The 22,500-nt window shown below is 38.6% G+C and overlaps 1 protein-coding gene across 8 annotated transcripts in view; it reads left to right on the forward strand.

The window, feature by feature from the left end:
* The window catches only part of LOC123772695 (uncharacterized), a 27,199-nt gene continuing 4,699 nt past the window's right edge, over window positions 1–22,500 (forward strand). For 3 of the 8 annotated variants that reach the window (XR_011222520.1, XR_011222524.1, XM_069303488.1), the window contains exons 1-14: window positions 114–373; window positions 1,955–2,145; window positions 2,901–4,265; window positions 4,850–4,959; window positions 5,717–5,863; window positions 8,505–8,693; window positions 9,895–10,036; window positions 10,709–10,943; window positions 13,682–13,855; window positions 14,735–14,845; window positions 16,762–16,927; window positions 18,545–18,686; window positions 19,045–20,100; window positions 22,058–22,300. Coding sequence is in view for 1 of the 8 variants with exons in the window: in XM_069303488.1 (XP_069159589.1) it covers window positions 2,955–4,265; window positions 4,850–4,959; window positions 5,717–5,863; window positions 8,505–8,693; window positions 9,895–10,036; window positions 10,709–10,943; window positions 13,682–13,855; window positions 14,735–14,845; window positions 16,762–16,927; window positions 18,545–18,686; window positions 19,045–20,100; window positions 22,058–22,300 (4,026 nt within the window). In the remaining 7 variants the exon portion in view is untranslated. Of the gene's footprint in view, window positions 30–111; window positions 383–1,954; window positions 2,146–2,900; window positions 4,266–4,849; window positions 4,960–5,716; window positions 5,864–8,504; window positions 8,694–9,894; window positions 10,037–10,708; window positions 10,944–13,681; window positions 13,856–14,734; window positions 14,846–16,761; window positions 16,928–18,544; window positions 18,687–19,044; window positions 20,101–22,057; window positions 22,301–22,500 lie in introns of those variants that run through there. The other 5 variants (XR_011222522.1, XR_011222526.1, XR_011222525.1 and 2 more) reach the window with 5 other exon arrangements.

Raw genomic sequence — 22,500 nt, forward strand, 5'->3', positions numbered from 1 at the left:
AATGAAGTTGTTGGAGAGCATCAAGGCCAGTAAGAACACAACTTCCTCCACTATTATAGACCGTTTTTTGACCGGTAAAAGCTTCTTAAGAGGCTAAAGACCCCATAGACTAGCAATATAGCCTCGTGGTGGATCATGTGATAGTCAAGAGGTGTGGCGAGGCGAGATATAAGGCGTGTGAGGAGGGAGAGAAGGAGAGAGAGGCCGCGGCCCGCCGATTACGACTGTGCTCGCCATGTTGGATGTAAACAACTCCAGATGGCCAGCTGCTGCTGGAGGTGCTCCTCTCCCTCACCCCGTCCTCGCCAGGGGCCTGGCTGGCCGCCACCTCCTCCTGGCCAGGCCCCGGTCAAGCCGTTGATGCTAGTGCAAGGTTATAGCTGTTAGTTTACGCAATATCTCTTTTTTGCTAGTCTCGGTGGCCAGGTTATCCAAGCGGTCGGGACGAGTCGCCCCATTTTGTCTTCCCCCTCACACATAACCTCTATTTACTAATTAAAGTAACATTGTGTGAATAATTTGAGAGAAAGGAGTGACTTGTCCCAATGTTTTCCACTAGTGTGGGGTGCAGGGGCATGACAGTGTATTTTGGTTCAGTTATGCTAGCTATAAGTAAAGTAGCGTGGTTGGTTTTCTTCTCGTCTCGCAATTTGAAGGTCCCGGGGTAGATTCTTGGGTGCAGCGTATGTGATTGGGCACGTTTCGTTTAATGCTTCTGTTCACCCAGCAGTAAATAGGTACTTCCCCCATGACAGGCAATGGGGTTGCATCCTTGGGGGAGGATCAGTAGGTCGACCTTGAGGCGGACCACGATACAAGCCTATAGTGTATACTATATACAGTATATATACACTTGCTTTCTATGAGACATGGTATAATTTATCACAGTAGGTGACTTTCATGTTCTAGTGCAAAGTGGTTAGTCCATAGCTCTGGTTCGAATGACCAGTCAGTGAACTGTCGAGTCCCTGGTGAAATCTGTAACACCACTAAGTCACTTCAGTAGTATGGGATGCAAGGGTACTGTGTTTGGCATTTATCAGATGTCTTTGCAAGAGGTGATGCTGAACTTGTTCTTGGCAGGAAGTTTGTATTCAAGACTGAACTTGGTGCTATATTCTCGGAATATGACCGAGAATAACGTACATCTGGTTTGTCTTTCTGCTAGGTGCTCTGGAGTCGTATTTTATTATATTAGAGAGCACATGGAGTAGCAAAAAGTGGGTTGAATAAGTAACCCTTGTATAACCTATTTATTGTGGTTGTATTGAATACAGGTAGTATATGGAATACTGCGCCTTTTGAATAAAAGATAATGTAACCTGATTTGTAATAGTGAATTTTTATTTTACCATCAGCACAAATGGAATAGTATTATATAGGCCTTCACAGAGTACTGTGTATCCATAATAAGGAAGGCAAAGTGGAAAAATGTGGAGCGGGGAGGGGTTTGGTGAGAGAGGGGGGGGGGGGGGGTGAGGCTAGAGCTCATGGTCACATCACAGCGGGAAAATACAATGACCTGCTTAAATATTCCATTCACCTAAACTGTATGGGGGTCTGGACCCATGGACCCCCACGCGTGTGAGGCCGTAACACTTTTTTTTTCCTTACCTGCTTAAAACACTCGACTCATGAGTGGTATTAATATGCCTGGGGAGGATACAGATTGGGACAGATCTCATGTTGCACATAACACACACACTGATACAGTCTTACACTTTCTAGGACAATAATCTCCAACATACTATATATGTGTTGGAGAATGCAGAAAGTTTTGTGGTTTTTCACCCCAAAAATTTTAAGTTTTTCACAAAACCACTTACACTATACATGTAAGGGATTTTGGGAAAATGTACCATTTACACATGGAAATTCTAAAAGAAATAATCCGTTGTACATTCTTGTAAAAAATATTTAACAAATAAATAATTACAAAAATCATACATTGCAGGTTGACAAATGAAGCTTGTTCAGTTTCAAAATTACTGCATTACTGTATACCCAGGAACACCTTGGGTTCCTGGCTCATCACTACTACAAAAAAACTGTATCCAAAACCATCGTTTTCTGGTGCCAGCGCCTCGGAATCGCTATCCAAAGAGGAAATGGCTTCTGCATTCTCGATATACATCTGACCTTCAAGTGAGCATAGAACATTCACAGCCTATAGCTTTATTTTGTAAATTAATGTTTGTAATTAATCATTTTTTATTTAATGAAGCTCTAATAAAAAAAATAGTAAAATATAATAGGTACATGTAAGGAGAATGTGCTGTTTAAAGTTCTCTTTAAGTGTAAGGTTCTCATATGTTAACAGTAATATTAATTCTAGTACAGTATTTTACTCTTTACTACTTGCATACACTTTGTCTTAAGATATTTGTTGATACATTAATACTGAATATGTATAAAAATTACAAAGAAACTAATTTAATGTGTGGTTACATTCATCTCAAATATTTAATTAATTTTGGGAGTGTGGAACGGATTAATTCGATTTACATTATTTCTTATGGAAAAATTCATTTTAATTTATGAATTTTCGGTTTACGAATCTTCTCTGGGAATGGATTAAATTTGTAAACAGAGGTACTGTACCACTATATACATAAATTTTTTTGTTTGTTAAAACTAACAAATTTGATCAAACCTAACCTAACATAACCAAGTCAGTAATTCATGTTCTTAATATAATAATGATTAGAATAAACCAATTTGGAAAATATACATATTTGAAAATAATGAAAATTACTATACTTGTTAGGCAAATTAGGCCATGTATACTAGGCCAAGAAATAGTGTGACACTGGTTATTAGGTACAGATAGACAAAATAAACTATAAAATACACAGTACAGTATATATATATACATAATTTTTTCTATTTCTTTATTACAGAATGTTAGTAACATGTTGAGGTAAACAAAGAAACCCTGACACCATATTTTAAGGATGGAGAATAAAAAAAATGAGCAGTCTGCTTTGGCTGTCACTTCAGGAGAAGCTAAAGGGACTTCAGGAGAAATGGAAAAGAAGGAGGATTCATCACGCATAAGAAGAGGGCAGTTGGACACTGTTCCTGGTAATATTGGTTCACAGACTGTACTTGCAACATTGCCTGCGGGTGCTGGGACGCTTGCATCTACCAACCATATTCATGTCCAGCTTTTTGATGGACAAGTTATTCAGATCACATCGGCATCATTAGTAAATTCAGAAAGTAAAGGGAATGGAGGAGCAAGAAGAGAATGGGAAGTTGAAGAGAGGAGAGAGGGACAGAGTGGTGTAATTGGAAGTGAACTAACTGCTGGTGGAGCAGTGACGATCCTCACAAGTGGCGGCAAAACATACATCCTTCCACAACCTTTGAGCTCTGATGGTGCAGGTGGGGGATTTCTAATTACTGAAGAAGTGCTGAATGGCGAAGACGTTCTACAGTCTAGTGATGTACTCCAGGAGGAGCAAGTATTGACTATATCCCCTCCCCAGTCCTCCTTAGAGTTTCCATCTCCAGTTTCACAGCCTCCAGATGCTTTAGCCATTGCCACCAGTGAGGTTTTTAATGAAGATTTTGTAACTCTTCCCTTAGGTGACCAGACTGGATTGACTGATAGATCGAAACAATTTCAGTTTAAAGCTGATGTAAGTAATTATCAGATTTCTTCAGCATTAAATAAAGATTACATACATCCAAGAACTGAAAGTCAGAGGGAAAGTGAATCATATTCTGACTGCAGTGTTATAACTATTCATGCTCCAAGTGTCAGAGTCAAGAATGCTTGGCTGGAAAAGAGCACCAAAGAATGTAATACGATTAAGACCAGTAATGATCCAAGTTATGCAGGAGATAATAAAGAACAGTCAGATCCACTGGCTTTGGATTTTAGAGAAAGAATACCAAGAACTTCAGAGAATAATGAAAAACAGTGTGATGACTTGGACTGTGGAAATTATTCCTCTGTTTATTCTAAATGGTGTGAGACTCATAATTGCATTACCAAAGACCACTCGACCAACTTTCAAATGAATGTGTGCTCTTCAAAGAAGCCAGTTACACGAGAGACAGAAGAAGCCATTAACAGGAGGGAAACAAATGTAGTCAAGACGAACGTAGAAAGAAAACCGCCTAAAAAAGATCCGGAAGACTTAGTTACGGTTGCAAACACAGGCTGGGAAGATGATAGTACCGTGGACCAGAGTGCAAGTCTAGCGAAGTTGCGGCGCTCATCTCGCATTAGACGGTCCAAGAGAATTCCCAGTGAAGTAGGTTTTTTAATGTTCAAGTGTGAAATTTTGTATGAGATAAAAAATATTAGCACAAGATTTTAAAAGTACTATATGTAATATTCTTAATAGCTACTCTAGTCAAAACTTGATTCACTATTGGCACATGTTTATCCAATATTTCCTTCTCCACTTTAAATCAAATTTTCATTGTTTTAAATATATTTCTTTAATAACTTGTTTTAAGTACAGTAGATGGTTTTTATCAATCAGTCTGTAAACTGTATATGTATCTACTATGAGCTGTCAACTATACAGCACTAAACATAGTGGAAAAACATCATACACTGCCATACTGTTTGAACGAAGGTCAAGGAAAGGCCCAATACATGTGTACGTGTATTATTAAACCAAGTTTTTAGATGACGCCTACATCCTTTATCAAGGTGCTGTCAAACAATATTTTAACAGTAAGTCGATACAGGATGTAGGTTTCATCCGAAAAGTTGGTTTAATATTACACATTCACATGTTACTACAGGGACTTTCCTTCCCCTTCCCAAAACATAGTATGTATGTGTAAGGATACACTATGGTGTTCTTTTGTCTCTTGATATTTTCAGGATGAGGACTATCATACAGGAGAGCCGAGCAATAGGAAAAAACGAAAAGTCACAAAAGGAGATGCAAACAGTGGTCTGTGGGAGTGTGAAAGTTGTGATGCCATGTTCAGGTACGTATTTTTTTTTTTATATTAAAGCTCAAATTATTTATACTGTGGGCAATTTTAAGCTTCAGAAGGATCTTCCTCTGTCTTGAACTTAATCTAATACAAAAAAGAATGAGTCATTGTATAGTTACCATGGGGATTCTTATACTGTACTGCAACATATATAGTATTTAACTGTGGTTATTATTGAAATATTAATTCTTAGCAAAATTATATGAATTTCAGCAACTATTTTGCCATTGTCTCTTCAGTTACTTTCTTATACCAAATACTGTATCCTAATGTGTATTCATTCCATACATATTCAGCCAACCACTCGGACTAGTTGGTAGAGATGGCCTCGCTTCTTGCAGGCCATTGTTTGATCCCCGCTAGTCCAAGTGATTGGGCACCATTCCTTCATGCAAATCATTGTCCTCATATCCCTTCCAAGTGCTGTAGTCATACTAGCAATTTCTTCCTCGTAATTACCTTACCTTTCCTCTTTACATATTTTCTTGATTCTAATGATATTAGGTCAAAGAAAACATGGTATACTGTACTGTACTCTGTTCTTTGGATGCCCAACCACTTGGACTGGACGTTAGAGTGACGGTCTCGCTTCTAGCAGGTCGGCGTTCAATTCCCGACCGTCCAAATAGTTGGGCACAATTCCTTCCCCCTGTCCCATCCCAAATCCATATCCTTATATCCCCTCCAAGTGCTATATAGTTGTAATGACTCAGCACTTTCTCCTTACCTGTTCTTTGGAATATAACAGAACCAAGGTGAGCCGTGACCGTCACATGGAGGAAGGCCACGTGTTTACCTGTTACATCTGTGGCTGGAAAGGAAGAAGCAAAACCAAATATGAACTTCACATATCAACAGTTCACTGCAATCAACAGGCGCGCTGTTTGTCGTGCAGGTACTGGCGATGTTGGCAAGTGTCATTTCTGGGGCTCCTTTAGGATATGCTAAGCAGTTCTTACTTGTTTGCATGTATGCATACACACACACACTCACCGCACACAAAATCATACAGATAACAAATGCAAGCTAAACAAACATTTAACAAATACAGTATATACCAGTACATAAACCAATTATAAATAAAATGCAGCAAATGTATAGTGTCTCTAGATTTATTTATTCGCATGGTACAATGTAACTGAAAGTTAATTTTAGTTAATCAGGCACAACTATTTGCTGCATAAATGAATAAAAACTTGAATTATCATAAAAAAGTATGATTATTAGGATTGAATAAATTGAGAACATTCCCATCCAAAACAGTTGCATGTTTCATAGCTGTTACATTCAGTTGCTCCCCAAGGCAAGATCTACTGTGTCACGTAACAAAGATCATGAATATAGGACAGTGGTGCGTGCATACAAAGCCTTTTCAAACTCTTGACATTACAAGTGACTGCAAACAAAGGGTTATTGTTAACTGCTCATTTGCATTTTTAACTAGCTATGCTGACCATTAGGTGGCTATATCTTGAGGTTATCTTGAGATGAAACAAACGGCTACCTTACGAAAGCTTTGGGGTTCCCAAAACCAGACCACTTCACAATCTTCCTGGCTATGTCTTGTGTAAATTGGCAGGTGGAGACCACTTCATAGCTAAGTTGACTTGTTTGTATCCTGTGAAATATTGTTTTCTAATGTGAAGTGTCCAGTTGTCTGTACCCTGGTCCAGATAGAGTAGATTCAGGTATAAAGTATACAGCTTCTTGTTGCCGTTTGTTGGCTTCAGATGAGTCATAACAGTAATTTTTGTTAGTAGTAATGGCATCTTTAGCCTTTTCTTATACTATATCTTGGTAGTATTTTAATTGTACCATGGCTCCCAGGCATATTCTTCATACATTTGGTCAGGGATGTTGGATCTGTTGTTGTTGCCTTAAGGTGTTTGAGTGACCTTTAGTTTTATCTTGCAAGTGTTGGGCTCTGCAAGATAGCCCACTTTCTCCTCACCTGTTTGCTCTGCCTGGTGCAGCATGAAGGAGTGGAAGATGGGAGTTTTGTTTACCCCCTCAACTACCCATTCTGCCTCCTGCATTCCTAATATTTTATGCAAAGCTAGCTTCACCCCCTTAGTTACTGTTGCAACATGCATTGTGTTTGATTCTTTACTTCAGCAGGCAGCTTATAAAGATGCAGCTAAGCTTAGAACTCAGGCACAAAAGTACAGTATCTGTGCTGAAACACTGGGTCCCCAGATTTGCAGTTTCTTGGCAGAATCCTTTTTATTTGAGGAAAATTTTGCTCTTGCTGCTTTGACTCAAGTTGAGACTTCAGGACAGGAAGGGTACAACTCTGAATTTGTTGTATGGCTCTTCAGCTTTAGGCAGTATGGCTCCTGTTTGGTCTGCCAAGCACTCATGAATCCATCCTGCACTACTGTCTGTGTAACATTAGAGGTTTTGGTCTTGCACAGGTGACAATTAGTGTGGGAATGGAGGCTATTGGAAATGTGCTTTTATGTCCCTTTGGGGGTATGGTGAGGTATTCAGTGCTATGCCTCTGTGGACCACTACTTCCATTGCTATCAATTCAATGGCACTAAAATCAAGTTCAACCTTAAGCATGAAGCCTTGTACCTCTTTGTGCTAGACTCAGCCCTAAAGGCACGTCTTAGAGTAGGTTTAATGATCAGTAATCTTCGGCTGTTGCTGGCTCTTACCTTAAGAATCAATCTAGATGAGGGACTTTTATCTATTTACTGCAGGTTTGCATCAAATATTTATTTCAAACGTTGCCAACTGGGATAGGCAATAAAGTGCCTAATAAGATTCTGTATTGACAAAGTAGGCAAATCATTTTAATGTAAAGGTAAGAGGATTTATAAATATTTTTGTGTACTAGTATTTACACTAATCTATGTGCATGAAAAAGAAGGGAAAATTTTGTAGCATCATTTACATGTTGGGCAAGAATGATTAATGGAGAGTTCCAAAGAATAATATGCAAGTGTAGCAGATGAATTTCACTTGTACAGTACATGTCTGGAAGTAAATTAAGAATACATTTAGACTGGATTGACTCCTAGGAAACTACTGAATGCAGAGTTGCCAAGAAGCCACCTACTGGGGTAGCATAGCGACATACAGGCGCCAGTCGAGGGAATCAAAAGTGATGTCCTGTCATGACCACATTAACCTTTTGGTTGCGACATGCAAGCTTTTTTCAGCAATACAGTTCTGCATTGCCTAAGGGAGTAACCAAGTGGTTTTAGCTCAGGAAAATGCATTTGATTTTTGTATAGTGGTGCCTCGATTAACGAATTTAATCCGTTCCAGTTCCGAGCTCGTCATGTGGAAAACTCGTCTTGCGAAACAACAGCAACACTGTTGTCGGAGGTGTCTGAGAACCAGCGGGAACGCTTGTTAATCGAGCGAAAGCTTGTTAGTCGAGACAAATTGTCAGCGAGTGGCTTGCTCGTTACTCGAAATGCTCGTAACTGGGGTCGCTCGTCACTCGTGATTCCACTGTATTATTATTTGCAATGCCACTAATTATTTTGAATATGTATCTCAATAATAATTAACCTTCACAACAGAAAGGATTTTCCAAGCTATGAGGCCTACAAACAACACATGAAAACAGTTCATCCTTCAAATACTCCAATTGCAGTGAAGATGGAAATTGAGTTTGAATCTAAATCTGAGGAACCAGAGGAGAAGGAAGAGTGTCGAGAAGAAGAAAGATATAGAGGAGATGAGGAAGATCCTGATGATCCAGACTTTAGGTAAGACAATTGAAAAATTTGATATGATGATGAAAATAATAATAATAATAATTTATTATTGTACTGTGTGGAGGTATTTTGTCAGGCTCTAGTCCCTCCTGGGAACACTGCTTTGCTTCGCTGCTACTAGCCAACACCTCTGTTTGAGGTACTGTAGTGGAAAGCGGGCAAAACGGAAACAAAGAAAAATGTACCAGAAACCGAGTGTCCAGCCTGTTCTGAGCATTCCCAACGTCACTGAATTGTTGTTCTAAATGGCCCAAAGCTAACCTACCTGAGGAAACCGCGAACAGAAAACAGGACATCATGTCAATTCTGCGAGCCGCTATCATTTTCATTACAAGAGTGTTTGGCATTAGGGAAAGTATTTTTCTAAATGCGATGTACTATTAAGAAGACAGGTTGGGGTGTGAGCATGTTTAATGTAAATGTCTTGAAGGAGGAGGGAAAAATGAGAATTTAAAGAAAATTGTATAATTGGAGAGAGAGGTATGTTAAGTGTAAATGAGACATTTGAAGGGGATGAATGAATGGAAGATGTGTGAAAATTAAAAGAATTGGGAGATTTTGAGGTAGTTGTGTGGTTAGAAATGGATTAGGATGAAAAGGAGGAGGTGATGCTTTGATCAGAGAAGAATTACAGAATATTTGAAAGGGTATGAGTGTTAATCCTAGAAAATGTTGGATTGAGAGCATGACACAGACATGTACTGTATTTGTCATTTGGAGGAATGTGAAAAAGTAAATAAAATGAAGGATGTGGCATGACTTTGTTGACAGATGTGTATGATGTTTCCAATACATGAAGTTAATATTTTTGTGTTTAATGGTTACCTATGGTGAAGAAATTAAAATACAATATTTTGGATTTCTTTCTGTAATCGCAGCTCACATGATCATTTCTGTATTATAACAAATACTTCACATACATGATTGTGATAGCTCTTATTAGTCTCAGGTACTGTACAATATATATCATTTTGTTGTTTTTCTAAACAAAATATTGAGCAACATTTACTTTAAAGATTGTGTGTGTGTGTGTCCCTTATTTGGCTTAAAATTGCAATACTGTATATATGATTAGTATACTGTGCTGTTCTCTCATATTATGTGGAACTGTCCCAAACAATTCATCACTATCTTCCTTTGATACATGTTTTTAAATCTGACTTGAATTCTCACTTTGCTTATATCATTTCAGAGATTCAAAAGAAGCGTTAAATAAAAATGACGACTTTCATAGTTATCGTGGATCTGGGTGCACATACTGTGGCAAAACGTTCCTTCGTCGCAGCCGTTTTCTCAGGCATCTAAATTACCACATTGGCAACAAACCGTATATGGTGAGCTCTTCATTTTTTTCAATTTATAGTTTATCAGGTAATCCTAGTAGGAATACCTGATGGCTGAATCTTTATTTTTTTCTCCCCTGTCCTGCATTCTCTTATCTCGCTGACTGTCAACTAACAACCTTACAGTTTTTGTGGGATCTATGTAAACTAATCCCCCCATTTTAGTTAATCAGGCACAACTATTTGCTGCATAAATGAATAAAAACATGAATTATCATAAAAAAGTATGATTATTAGGATTGAATAAATGATTATTAGGATTGAATAAATTGAGAACACTGATATCCTTTATCTTATAAAGAGATATCACAATGGCTTTAGTACAATCATCTAGGATCTTGCTCTCCTGCCATGCCACACACATATACTCTCCTGCTTTAAACAGATTAATACCTCCCCACCATGTGAAAGTGGACAACAGCAGCGATCCTTCCGAGTGTGGAAGGAAGACTGACACTATTTTACACCAGTCTCTTCTTAAGTCTCTTAAAAATCTGATGGCAGGGAAATTAAGTCTCTTAATTTCCTTTGCCATTAGGGGCCGTCTTAATATTTTTATTTTCTATGAAAAGCCTTGAGATATTCACATCTCAGTATATAGTAAATAGCTTTTTACTCTTGAGATATTCATTAACTTGTGCAAATTATTTTTACATTTTGCAGTGCACTTTCTGCAACAAATGCTTTGTGGAAAAGAGTGGCCTTGATGCTCATCGATTAACCCACTGCCCTATCAATCAGCCGTGCCCTCAGTGCGGGAAGATTTTCAAGACACAGCGCACTATGAGGCGTCACCTCAGGACTCATCAGAATAAAATATATTCGTGTGACTTTTGTGCCAAAGAATTTCGGCACGAGGAATCGCTTAGGGTTCACAAATCTGTTCATAAGGAAGGAGGTTAGTTAGATGAATATTGCTTTATTTTTATTTTAGATTTACACTACGGTATTGCCATAGTACATAGAGTAGACAGTATTGCTCTAGTGCATGTATGGTATTGCTGTTGTGCATATACAGTATTGCTATACTTCATATATAACTATATTTCATATATAATATTGCTATAAACAAATCCACAAGGGCCGTGACGAGGATTCGAACCTGCGTCCGGGAGCATCCCAGACACTGCCTTAATCGACTGAGCTACAACATGCCCTTGTGGATTTGTTCATTTGATGCATCACGTTAGTGTGATCTCTGTGTGTAATATTGCTATATTTCATATACAGTATTGCTATTTGGCTAATTCTAACCATTTTGTTTTCCGAGCTGTGATATTTCACTAGCACATGAGCACATCTACTGTCATATGGTCAGCATGATGAATGCCTTCCTCCCTGACTCTTCATGGCTCACCAGTCTTGGCTGCAGTGTTAACCTGTGTATTTGTTATGCTGTAAACCCCCTATTCATACCTATTTGTGTCTATTGGGAAAGAGGTGTGGTTGTCTGGTTCCTTGATGCCCGAGCCTCTTGTGATTTATCGTGCATTGGGAGCTGTGAAGGGAGTTACTGCCCATTACCCCTTTTCAAGTTCATTCCAGCTGTTAACTGCTCTTGACACTTGCATACATTTATTTGCTTAAATGTTGCCTCGTGTTTTTAGTAGGCTGGTGAATAGCGATGATATTCTAGATTACGTTGTTATAATGGTCAGCAGATACCGAAACACTAGCTATTAGTGTCAGTTTACATCTGACGCAGGCGATGAGTCACAATAACGTGGCTGAAGTATGTTGACCAAACCACACACTAGAAAGTAAAGGGATGACAACGTTTCTGTCCGTCCTGGACCATTCTCAAGTCGATTGTGATTGTGACAATCGACTTGAGAATGGTCCAGGACGGACCGAAACATCGTCGTCCCTTCACTTTCTAGTGTGGTCTGGTCAACTTACACCTGACACTTGATTGAGTTTTTCTCATTGACAATGATCACTCTAAAACGGTTACTCTTAACCCTTACACTGCTCAGGGGTCATATGGACATTTACACCCCTGTGCGCAAGAAAAAAAAAAATTCAAAAAAATTTTTTCGTCTTCTAAACATGTTAATTTGTGTCCCCTGAGCACGGAAAAAATAAAAAAAAAATCGTAGGTGACATATTTTGGGCGCAATTGACCGAGGAAGTCTGGCAAAAAGTGGGCGTTGACAGAGCGGTCGTCAGACCCGGTCAGCGTCACCCGCGTTGACAGATGGGAGTTGCCACAAAGATATTATTACCTAATTGTTTCAATGTCTCCGATTGATTTTTTCTTAGTTTTTTTGCAGTAATATTATTCAATAGTGTGTATTGTAATATATTTATATAATAAAAGTGGTTAATAATCGCTATACTCAAAAGTATGATGTGCGTATTAGTGATTCAATTATTATGTTTATAAAACAATAAACAAATAGTTTTGCTGCTATTACACTCTATACACAGGTTATATATAAGTATTGGCATGTTTTGGTCACCATAACGAACCACTAAGTTTGTATTGAGAGTCGAAAAGCAACGAGGAGTTACCGCCACACACCAGCCAGCCACTCACTGCCACTCCCTCAACACACGCACTAAACTTTCTCCCCCAACAATACCAGTTGTGGTGTTATTACACTATATACAGACGTTATATATAAGTATGAGTATATTTTGTTCACCACAACTGTACAGCTAAGCTGATATAGTTAGTTCAGGCACTAAGAGTCGTCGCTATACACAGATGGCGGCTGGCGGCTCCCTCACTCTTTCAAGGTCACACGCACTAAACTTTCTCCCCCAACAATACCAGTTGTGGTGTTATTACACTATATACAGACGTTATATATAAATATCTACATGTTTTATGCACCATAACTGTACACCTAAGCTTGTAGAGCGCCCAAAGAGCATAGTGGCCACCCTCTAAACAGCTAGAGAAATCGTGCAGACGACGTCACCTCCGTCACCCATATGGCTCCTCCCAGCATAATCCTTTTGCTGTTATTACACTAATACACACATTATATATAAGTATCTACATTTGTGTTCACCATAGAGAACCACTGACCTGGTATGGTGAACGCAAACAATAACAGGTGGCCACACAGTCAGTAAACGATGCTGTCTCCCTCCGTCTCTCAGCATCACTCCTCACACAGCGCTAATTATTACAACAATCCTGCTATTATCACAACCCTGGTTATTTATATCACAGTCATTGGTCATCTGTAATATTGTCATCGCTAAATAATAACAATTATATATTTATTTTGACATTTTTCGGCGATGCTGTGGGCACAAGCTGAACATCAATGCTGTTCGCTCATGCTGCGTGCGCCGGCCTTGGTTGCTCCAACAGTACTGTGCCTCTCACACCTGAGAATATTGCCCACGATTTTTTTTAAAAATGGCATCTGTTTACAAGAGCCCTGAGGAAGCTACTGTGAACCCCGTGTAGCCGCGGGCCATTTGAATCAGGCCTGGCACCCTATGGCGTATATATACGCCATGCGCACCATGGGACATGTTACTCAGGGCGTATATATACGCCATGCGCAGTTTAAGGGTTAAATGAATTGATCTAGTTTTTCTTGGCAACAGTTTTGTTTAAATATCTTTTTAGTGAATGTAGTGAGTAAATTTAGCAGTATTTTTTTTATTTTGTAGGTAGTGGCAATATTTGCAAGGTGTGTGAGAAGGACTGTAAGACACCATACTATCTGCAGCTGCACATGAAGACCAAACACGAGGGAGCAAAGTTTTTGTGCCTCGAATGTAACCGATCCTTCAAGTGGAAGCAAAGTTATCGTAAACATAAGGCCATTCACCACCAGGATTCTTGTAAGTGTTACTTATTGTAGCCTTATCAAAGCTGTATTGTTTCCTAAAATGCCGCTGCTGGTTTTTTTAATTTTCATATCCATAGACCATTTTTTTTCAACAGCTTCTTCCATGATTCATTCTCCATTTGGGCGTGGATTCATTCATTCATTGGATTCATTTGTACATTGGGCGTGTGTGCAGCCTCACTTCTGACATGGAAGATCTCTATAAGCTTAACAGGCTTCATGTTTCCCACAGTGAGAAATCGTTAATCATTAGTGTTTCTTTACATTACATTCACATTAGTTTGTATAGTAGATCATAATGGAAGGTGCTAATGTTAGGGAAAAAATATCTTGTCTACGACATTATATGTGTTCACCTTACATAGTAGAGTATTATATAAGTAAGGGTAACCAGATGGGGGTACCTGGCAGTGCCTGGGATGACCCCGTGCCCAGGTCTTTCCCATGCTTCCTCCCAGGTCCATCCCACGCTTCCTCCCAGGTCCATCCCACACCCACCTTTCCCTCCACACACACACACACCCTTCCAGATCCCTTCCACAGACACCCTCCCCTCTCTTCCAAAACAAAACCTCCCTGTCACCACCCCTTCCCCCCCATCCCTCACACACCCTCATATTTTAGATCCAAATAGTTCTGAATGGCCCAATGGGAAGTGGCAATTTAAATAGTGAATATATTTTCCCTTACATGTTTGCTATAATGTCTTGCTTTGTAAAAGTCTCTGTTGGTTTAATTACTAATAAGCTCTGGTTGTATTTATGAGTTTACTGTGTCAGCATATTCATGAAAACAGATAACTTATATTTGAATATATGCCTGTGTGTGTTTTATGTAATGAAGCTAGAGCTAATGTTGCGTTCTCACTCAGATGTGAAGTTCAAGTGCACATTGTGTCCCCGGCATTTCTTGACCCCTTCCGAACTTCAGCTTCACCAGATAGTTCACTCTAGTGAAAGGAAGCATTTGTGTGACATTTGTGGTAAGTAGCATGCCTTTTCCTGGAAGTATGTACAGGTATTAAGTAATAGACCAGCTGGTCACACTTGCCCATGAAAGCACAAGTATTATTGTGAGTCATGGAAAAATGATATCTTTTCTTCTATTGATTTTTGTTGGTGCTTCACTAATAGAGCATTTCTTGGTGTCTGCTCCCTTCTCTCCACCTTTACATTGCCCTGTCATTTAGAAATATTTCCTTTTCTTTTTGGAGAAAGGCCCTCTCGATTGCTTCTCTAGCCAGGGTCAAGGTTTGCTCAGGACACTACACACACACTCCAGGTACTCATGGACTTTGAGCCTAACTTCAAATGAGGAACTTTTCCAATAGCCTTGTTGTATGATTTATGGCTGAACACACGGTGTAGAGAAGAGTTCAGTCACTCCGTATGTGGCGATATGAGGCTATCCTTTATTTTTCTCCTCTCTCATTTGGATGCCTTCTGTTTTCCTGTCTTTGTATTGGTGTTTATATCCTACTCACATGACTATTCCAGAATTGCCACCTGATGCCTGATGTTCAATACCATTACCTCTTTTTGTTCTGGGTTGGCAAGGTTTAAGATGCTTGTTCCTGATGGGTAGAGAGAGAGAAGCCATGGGAACTCAATGCACTTAGCATAATTGTAGAGAGTCTATGCCAAAATCTCAGCGGAGTTACTGTGGTGCCATCTAGAAATGGGGGGGGGTCTTTCATTACACTTTAAGCTCTTGTTTTTTTAATATAGGTTCAATAAATTCCCCGCATTTTGCTAGCTATTCTAACACTCATGGTACATGTATTCACATGATGCTCTATGCTTCTGATTTGCTAGTGGCCACTTGTTTTCATGTTTATTAGTTTGTTGATTTTCTCACCTTTATGATATGTCAGTTACTGTCTCTTTTTTTTTTCTGTGTTTTAATTTCATAGGATTTAACACTGCTGGATTTAACACTTTAAATTTAGTAACACTATCTTGTGATGTTTCGTACTCATCCTCCAGGTCACTTCCCTTGACTGTCACTATCTCATGGCATTCCAGTACTCAGTACCCAAGTCACTTCCTAGTTCAACTTGTTGTTAGCTACTGCTGGCCGCGTTAATTCCACTATTTCCCACTTTTTCCCCTGTTCTTTGTCCCTTTTGTTTATTTTGTCCTAATTCCTTTTGTCTTTGTCTTTTGCTTTTTCTTTGTACACTAATTGTATTTCTCGGCTTGACATTGGAATGGGACATAACATTTTGCAGAGCTGCAGACAAAATACAGACAAAATGTCTGCATTTTGCAGACACTGCTTGGATTGTGTATTTTCCAGGATTCTAGATTTTCTCTAGCTTTTATTCCACTTTGCCCTATGTCTTTTACTCCATAAATGTTCCTGGTGCTTCCTGATTCTCTAATATTCTCTGTATCGTTTCGATGATGAACTGCCATTTCTTTTCCTTGAAAGTATATATTGCTCGTGCCTTTTGTGCCAGTGTTGTTGTTGGTGGGGTGGCTCACATTCTCGGCAGAATGTCGTTCTGCCTGAATGTACATGATCTCGTCCTTTGACACAGGATCACTTGGCTTAGGGAGCAGTTGAGTGATCTTCTTCACATGAAGGTGTTTTTCATATTAATTCAAAGCCAAATTTGTTTTTCCTAGAATATATTATTATATGTCACCAACCTGTTTTATTTTTCCAATCAACAGTCATTACTGCACACTATATGGAATGAAGTGTTGCCCTATGTCTTTTCTGACTCTTTATCTGGAGTCATTCAAGAAGCATCTGTTTATATATACAGTATTTTGTTGAGCAGGTGATATACCTTACAAATTTTGTAACTAATTTGTAGCCTGTGTAGTTAGAAGACCTTTCCAGGTTAGATAAACCTTTGACATTCATTGATTATGGCTTATCAATTGACAGGCAATGCATTCAAGAACGAATATACTCGTGATAAGCACATAAAGACCGTGCATCAGGAGGACCGAGAACACATGTGTCCGCAATGTGGTGCTCTCTTCAAAGCTAAGGCATATCTAGACCAGCACTTGGCCCATGTCCACACCACCAAGGAGCGAGTAAAGTGCATGTAAGTAATACACCCTGCTGCCATTTCTTCTAGTCTAGATTATGTAAGTCATTCAGCTCTAGGGTTTGTGCGATAGCATGGCAAGGGATTGGGCTGGGGATCCATCCTCCACAATTCCTGGCAACATTGTGCAGAATTGGTACAGTACTTGGATCTAGGGCCCACACATGCCCAGGCCCAAGAAAGCAAAAGCTGGCCCCATGGCTGTGGCATATTAAAGAAATATAAAAGGAATAAATGGGAAACAAAAGAAACTGGAAATTGTAAACAATTTAAAGAAGGAAATTTTGATATGTTAGATTTATGTTAGGCAACTATTAATTGAATGTAGTAGTTATTAGAAGAGCAGAAGGGACAAAAAGAGAGGAGTTGGGAAGGAGTATGCCTGTTGGTAACACTGTACGAAAATACTTTATCTATATGTATTATTAATGTAATTATATGACGACTTGGATAACTTTTTGGTAAATGTACGTGTGTGGCTTTTTATTATATTTTTGTTATAAAATGCGTATACAGTATTTCCAACTTTAATTTAGCGTAATCACATTACATTTTTCTTACAAGTAACACTGTAGGAAAATATTTTATCTGTATTATTACTAGAATTATACAAGGATTTGAGTAACCTTTGGTAAATATATGTACTATATGTTACTTGTGACCAAGTTTCATTAGAAAATTTGTATATTTCCAACTTCAGTAATGTGTAATCGTGTTTAATTTTCCTTACCAATAACACTACTACTGTATAGGAATATGTTTTATCAGTCTACATTATTAACATAACATACATAACATTATTAACATGCAAGGATTTGGGTAACTTTTTGTAAATGTTCATTTTTTATTTTTGTTTGCTTGCTAATTATTGACACCAGCTAATCCGGATCATATAGCCTTTCTTCCCTCCCAAATGCATTAACTGGACATCTATCTGAATTAGCTGAATTTTGACTGGGAAAGTCCAAAATTAATATATTTGTAATTTTTTGTACCACCAACATAATTTGTTGGTGGTACAACAAATAAGCACCTTCCTCTATATCATGTAGGCAGTCAGCCATGTTGAATGCTAAATGAACCTGTAATCATTTCTTGAGAGTCGTCTGTAGTTTCTGGGTTAGATGTCCAGTGTTTCTAAATGGGACCAATGGGACCATAGTAGGAATATAGTACCTCATAATACAGATGATGTCTTGTGCATCGTAACATAGATGATGTCTTGTACATCGTAACATAGTTGATGTCTTGTACATCGTAACATAGATGATGTCTTGTACATCGTAACATAGTTGATGTCTTGTACTCTGTAACATAGATGATGTCTTGTACATTGTAACATAGATGATGTCTTGTACCTTGCAATATGGATGATGTCTTGTACTCTGTAACATAGATGATGTCTTGTACATCGTAACATAGATGATGTCTTGTACATCGTAACATAGATGATGTCTTGTGCATCGTAACATAGATGATGTCTTGTGCATCATAACATAAATGATATCTTGTACCTTGTAACATAGATGATATCTTGTACCTCGTAGTATAGATTTAGGTACTGTATTTGCACTTGTTGGTTTTCATATACTGTAATGTTTTTCTTTACAACAGGCACTGCGGACATGACTTTAAGACAGAGTCAAATTTAAGGAGTCACATAAAAATCGTGCACAATCCCCGAAATTCGAAGTATACTTGTAAGACTTGCAACAAAATGTTCTTAGCACCTAAAGATCTTGCCAGGCACTTAAAGGTAAGACAATGGCTACAATCTAGTTCCCAATTTATTTTGAAACTGTGTCAGGAGCAATAACTAGTAGAATTTGCATCATATGAACTATATGTAGGAATGTTTGGGGGTGTGATGAGCAGGTGAGCTTTAAATGTCATCTAGGTAGTTTTTCCATTATTTTCTTGGTCAAAGTTACCTAGTCATGCTATTGCACTATAAATAAGTTAATTACGGGAGAAATGGAATGGTTATCATTGTGAGAATCGTAAATAATGTAAATATTAAGTGTATGTACAATATTTGGTCATATGTTTTAAAGACTGGAACTCCTTAAGATACTCTGCCATAATGTATTATATTTTAAATTATTTTGTTACAGGTTCACACAGGGATCAAAGATTATTCATGTCCAAAGTGCTGCCGCTGCTTCTCTCGTAAAGACAACATGGCAGCACATCTTCGAACACACACGGCAGATCATCCCATGACCGTGTACAAGCAGAAAGCTGATCTGGTTACATGTGATGTGCCACCACAGACACCTCAAGGAATACCACATATACTTGGTCTTCCATCATCTATTTCTTCTACAAACATTTCTCTACCAAATATACCTGTGTCTTCTCATAGCATTATTCTTCCAAATGTTCCTGCTTCCTCCTCAGATATTGTTATTTCTAATGTATCTCCCTCCAATAATATTGTGATGTCCAGTGTTCCTACCACAGAAAACGTTGGCCTTTGTAATGTATCTACATGCTTAACTAGTACTCCAATCTCTGATTCTACTGTGTCATCCAACAGCCTCACACTTCCTAATATATCAATATCTTCCACAAATGTTCTGCCAAACATTGTATCATCAGCAAATAATATTATTCTATCAAATGTGTCTGTCTCATCAACGGGCATGTCTAATGCACCTGGTTCTTCCACTGCTGTTGCTTACTCGGGTATTCCTATGTCCTGTAACCTTGATTTCTCAAACACACAGTCTTCTAACAACAGTACGTCTCTATGCCACACACATTCCAACTCTAGCAATATGTCACTTGAAAATACATCATCCTCAAATAATTTAATTTTGGCCAGCTCCCCAGCATCTTCGAATAATGTGATACTCAACACAACCCCAGTTTCGTCCTCTGGGAGTCAGGCTAGTCATCAAGTGTACAGTCTTCACCCTCATATCATTACGTCAACACAGCATCAGACTTCCACATTACCGTCTGTTTCTCCTCCTTCCTCGGTGCCATCGTCAGTTCTTTCTTTATCTTCTCATCCGTCCTCGTCGTCAGTATTGATGTCACAAGCAAACCGAACACAGATGGTATGCACACCTTTTACGCCAGAGCAAGTTGTTCTTGCCGATGGAGTACTGAGCCCAGTGTCCAGTGTTCCAACACATCCCACTGATAATTCTCAGTATACTCAGGTTAGTTACTGTAATTAAAATTACAGGTACTGTAGTATATTTGCTAGTATAATACAGTGCTAGTATATGGCTGGTGCTAAAACTGTAGGATATGTATTTACTTTTACTAAACATCTCTTAATTGGTTTGACTGGATGGATATTTAATAATTTTAGCAACTTTGCATTTAATTTAGTAATGTGTTAGTTTTATGTGCTTAATTAAATAATATTATCATCCAGATTATAATTTCCTAAGTTTAAATCTATTAATTTTAGACAGCTGAAATGGCGTCACCGAAATATAAATACAAATCTTATAAACTGAATCAGGTATTTGCATTATACAATACTTCTATTGTCAGTTCAAGTAAACAAAGTTGTAGTTTATAGGAGTGACTAAGTATAGTGATTTGCAGTAAGTATATTATTAATAATATTATTATTATTATTGAGTGGTTGATCAGTTTAAATACCGAGCATGTACTCACCTATTTGTGCTTGTGGGGGTTGAGCTTTGGCTCTTTGGTGCTATTGATTAAAGTTAATTAATCTCTTTGGTGCTATTGATTAAAGGTGAGTTTTTGCAACTGAAGTTTGAAAGCTGCTGCTGCTGCTGTTTTAGATTCAGCTACTAGGAACAAAAAGTTCCAAGTAGCACCGGCTATGGTGAGCCCGTAGTGGACTTACCTGACACAGGAGCGGGGCTGTAACTGTGTTTGAAAGCATTGTGAGTGGGTCAGTGAAGAAAAATGGAAGGCCCTTGAAAGGCCTTGTTAGAAAAAAAGAAAAAAGAGATTGGCAGAGATGTATCCCGAGAGCTGCACAAAGGAACGCTAGTGCTAGTCTTCATTTATGGATGTGAGACAATACTGTAGTATCATATGGACATGAAAAATCAAGAATTAGAGCAGTACAAATTAACTCTTGAGAAATATATCCGGTATTAGGAGAATAGGAGGTAAGAAATTAAAAGGTCATGGAATGTAATTACCTGAGTGTAGTTACAGGATGAAAGCTACGCTCGTGGCATCCCATCCTCCCAGTACTCTTTAGCGCACACAAGTTGATAAACGGCAGGAATTGAGAAGAATGTTCTGCAATGGTTTGGTCATACAGTATTGAACAAGTGAATGATGGTAGACTGGTGACGAGTGTACTTGAGTGAATGTGAAGGCCAGAGGCAAGGAATGTCAGGAAGAATATGGGTTGGCAAGGTGTGAGGTGCAAGGAAGTGGGGATCGAGTAGGGGCAACACATGAGATACGGTGAGAAAATTGTCAAGGAATTGATTTAAAAGGAGAGAATAAGTGTTTTTATACTATATACCAACTCACAAGCAACACTACAGCTTGTCTTGGGGAGAGGTCAAGTGCGGCTGTGGGTGTGATGGGGCTGGTTTGTCCATGATGCTGTACTGTGTGTCGGATGATATCAGTGGATGACAACATTGTCTGGTGAACTGTGTCTACAACCTTCTATATTGTTCCCTTTATTCAAGCTGATGTCTCTCATGAAAATGGGAGCATTATTATATATGTATGTACACTATAAAGTATGATTATTGCTTCTGTATTATTATAATTATTCTTGTGATGAAAGTGTATCGAGAGAAATGAGCATTTATGTTTGTAGAATGTAAAGATTGACAATTTAAATTCACCATGTACAAATAGCTAGGTAAAGCCTAACAAGCTAGCTCTTACTTTTTGGAAACACTAATAGGTTAGCACTTCTATATTACTACCACCATGCTGTTATTGCAATAACAGCATGGTGGTATTAAGGTGTTGATGGTGAGATTAAGGCCCTTAGCCAAGTACTGTACTAAGATGTTGAAGAGTAAAAAGGTTGAAGCGTGTAACAGCTCTCTCTGCAGAGTTATTTATCAAATTTCCTTTAATATTATTCAGATAATTGAATGAAAAATAATGTGTTGTAATCCCAGATTGAGTAAGTTGAGAGCCATTTTCTTTCAGCTTGATCCACTGGAGGCATCAATGTCTTCAAGTCCCAGCATAAACATGGGCACAGGCTTAAATTCACTGGGTTCATCTATAGGAGGAGGTCCAGCAGGAAGTATGAGTGTGGCAGCAGTAGAAGACAGCGTTTCTCTGTCACTGGTTGGGAGTCACCATACTGCTGCAGGAGGGGTCTCGGGTCCAGGACTTTCTAGCCCCACCTCCCTTCTCTCAGAGGCAGCTCTAATTATTCCTGAGAAGGTAATAATAGTTTGTTTTGTGATACTCTACATGTTTAGACTCTCTTGAAATGTTAAGTGCACAAGGGTTTCATATTGATATACAGTAGTGAAGGTAGTAGCAATAGGTAGTGAAGTATCCGAATCGTCAACATTTCTCGTGAAATGGTGGGTGGGGTGATTGATAGTATTGCGGTGCTTTTTAACTTTCTAATTTCAATC

This window comes from Procambarus clarkii, chromosome 50 (genome assembly GCF_040958095.1).
Source record: "Procambarus clarkii isolate CNS0578487 chromosome 50, FALCON_Pclarkii_2.0, whole genome shotgun sequence".
In the NCBI taxonomy this organism is placed as follows: domain Eukaryota; kingdom Metazoa; phylum Arthropoda; class Malacostraca; order Decapoda; family Cambaridae; genus Procambarus; species Procambarus clarkii.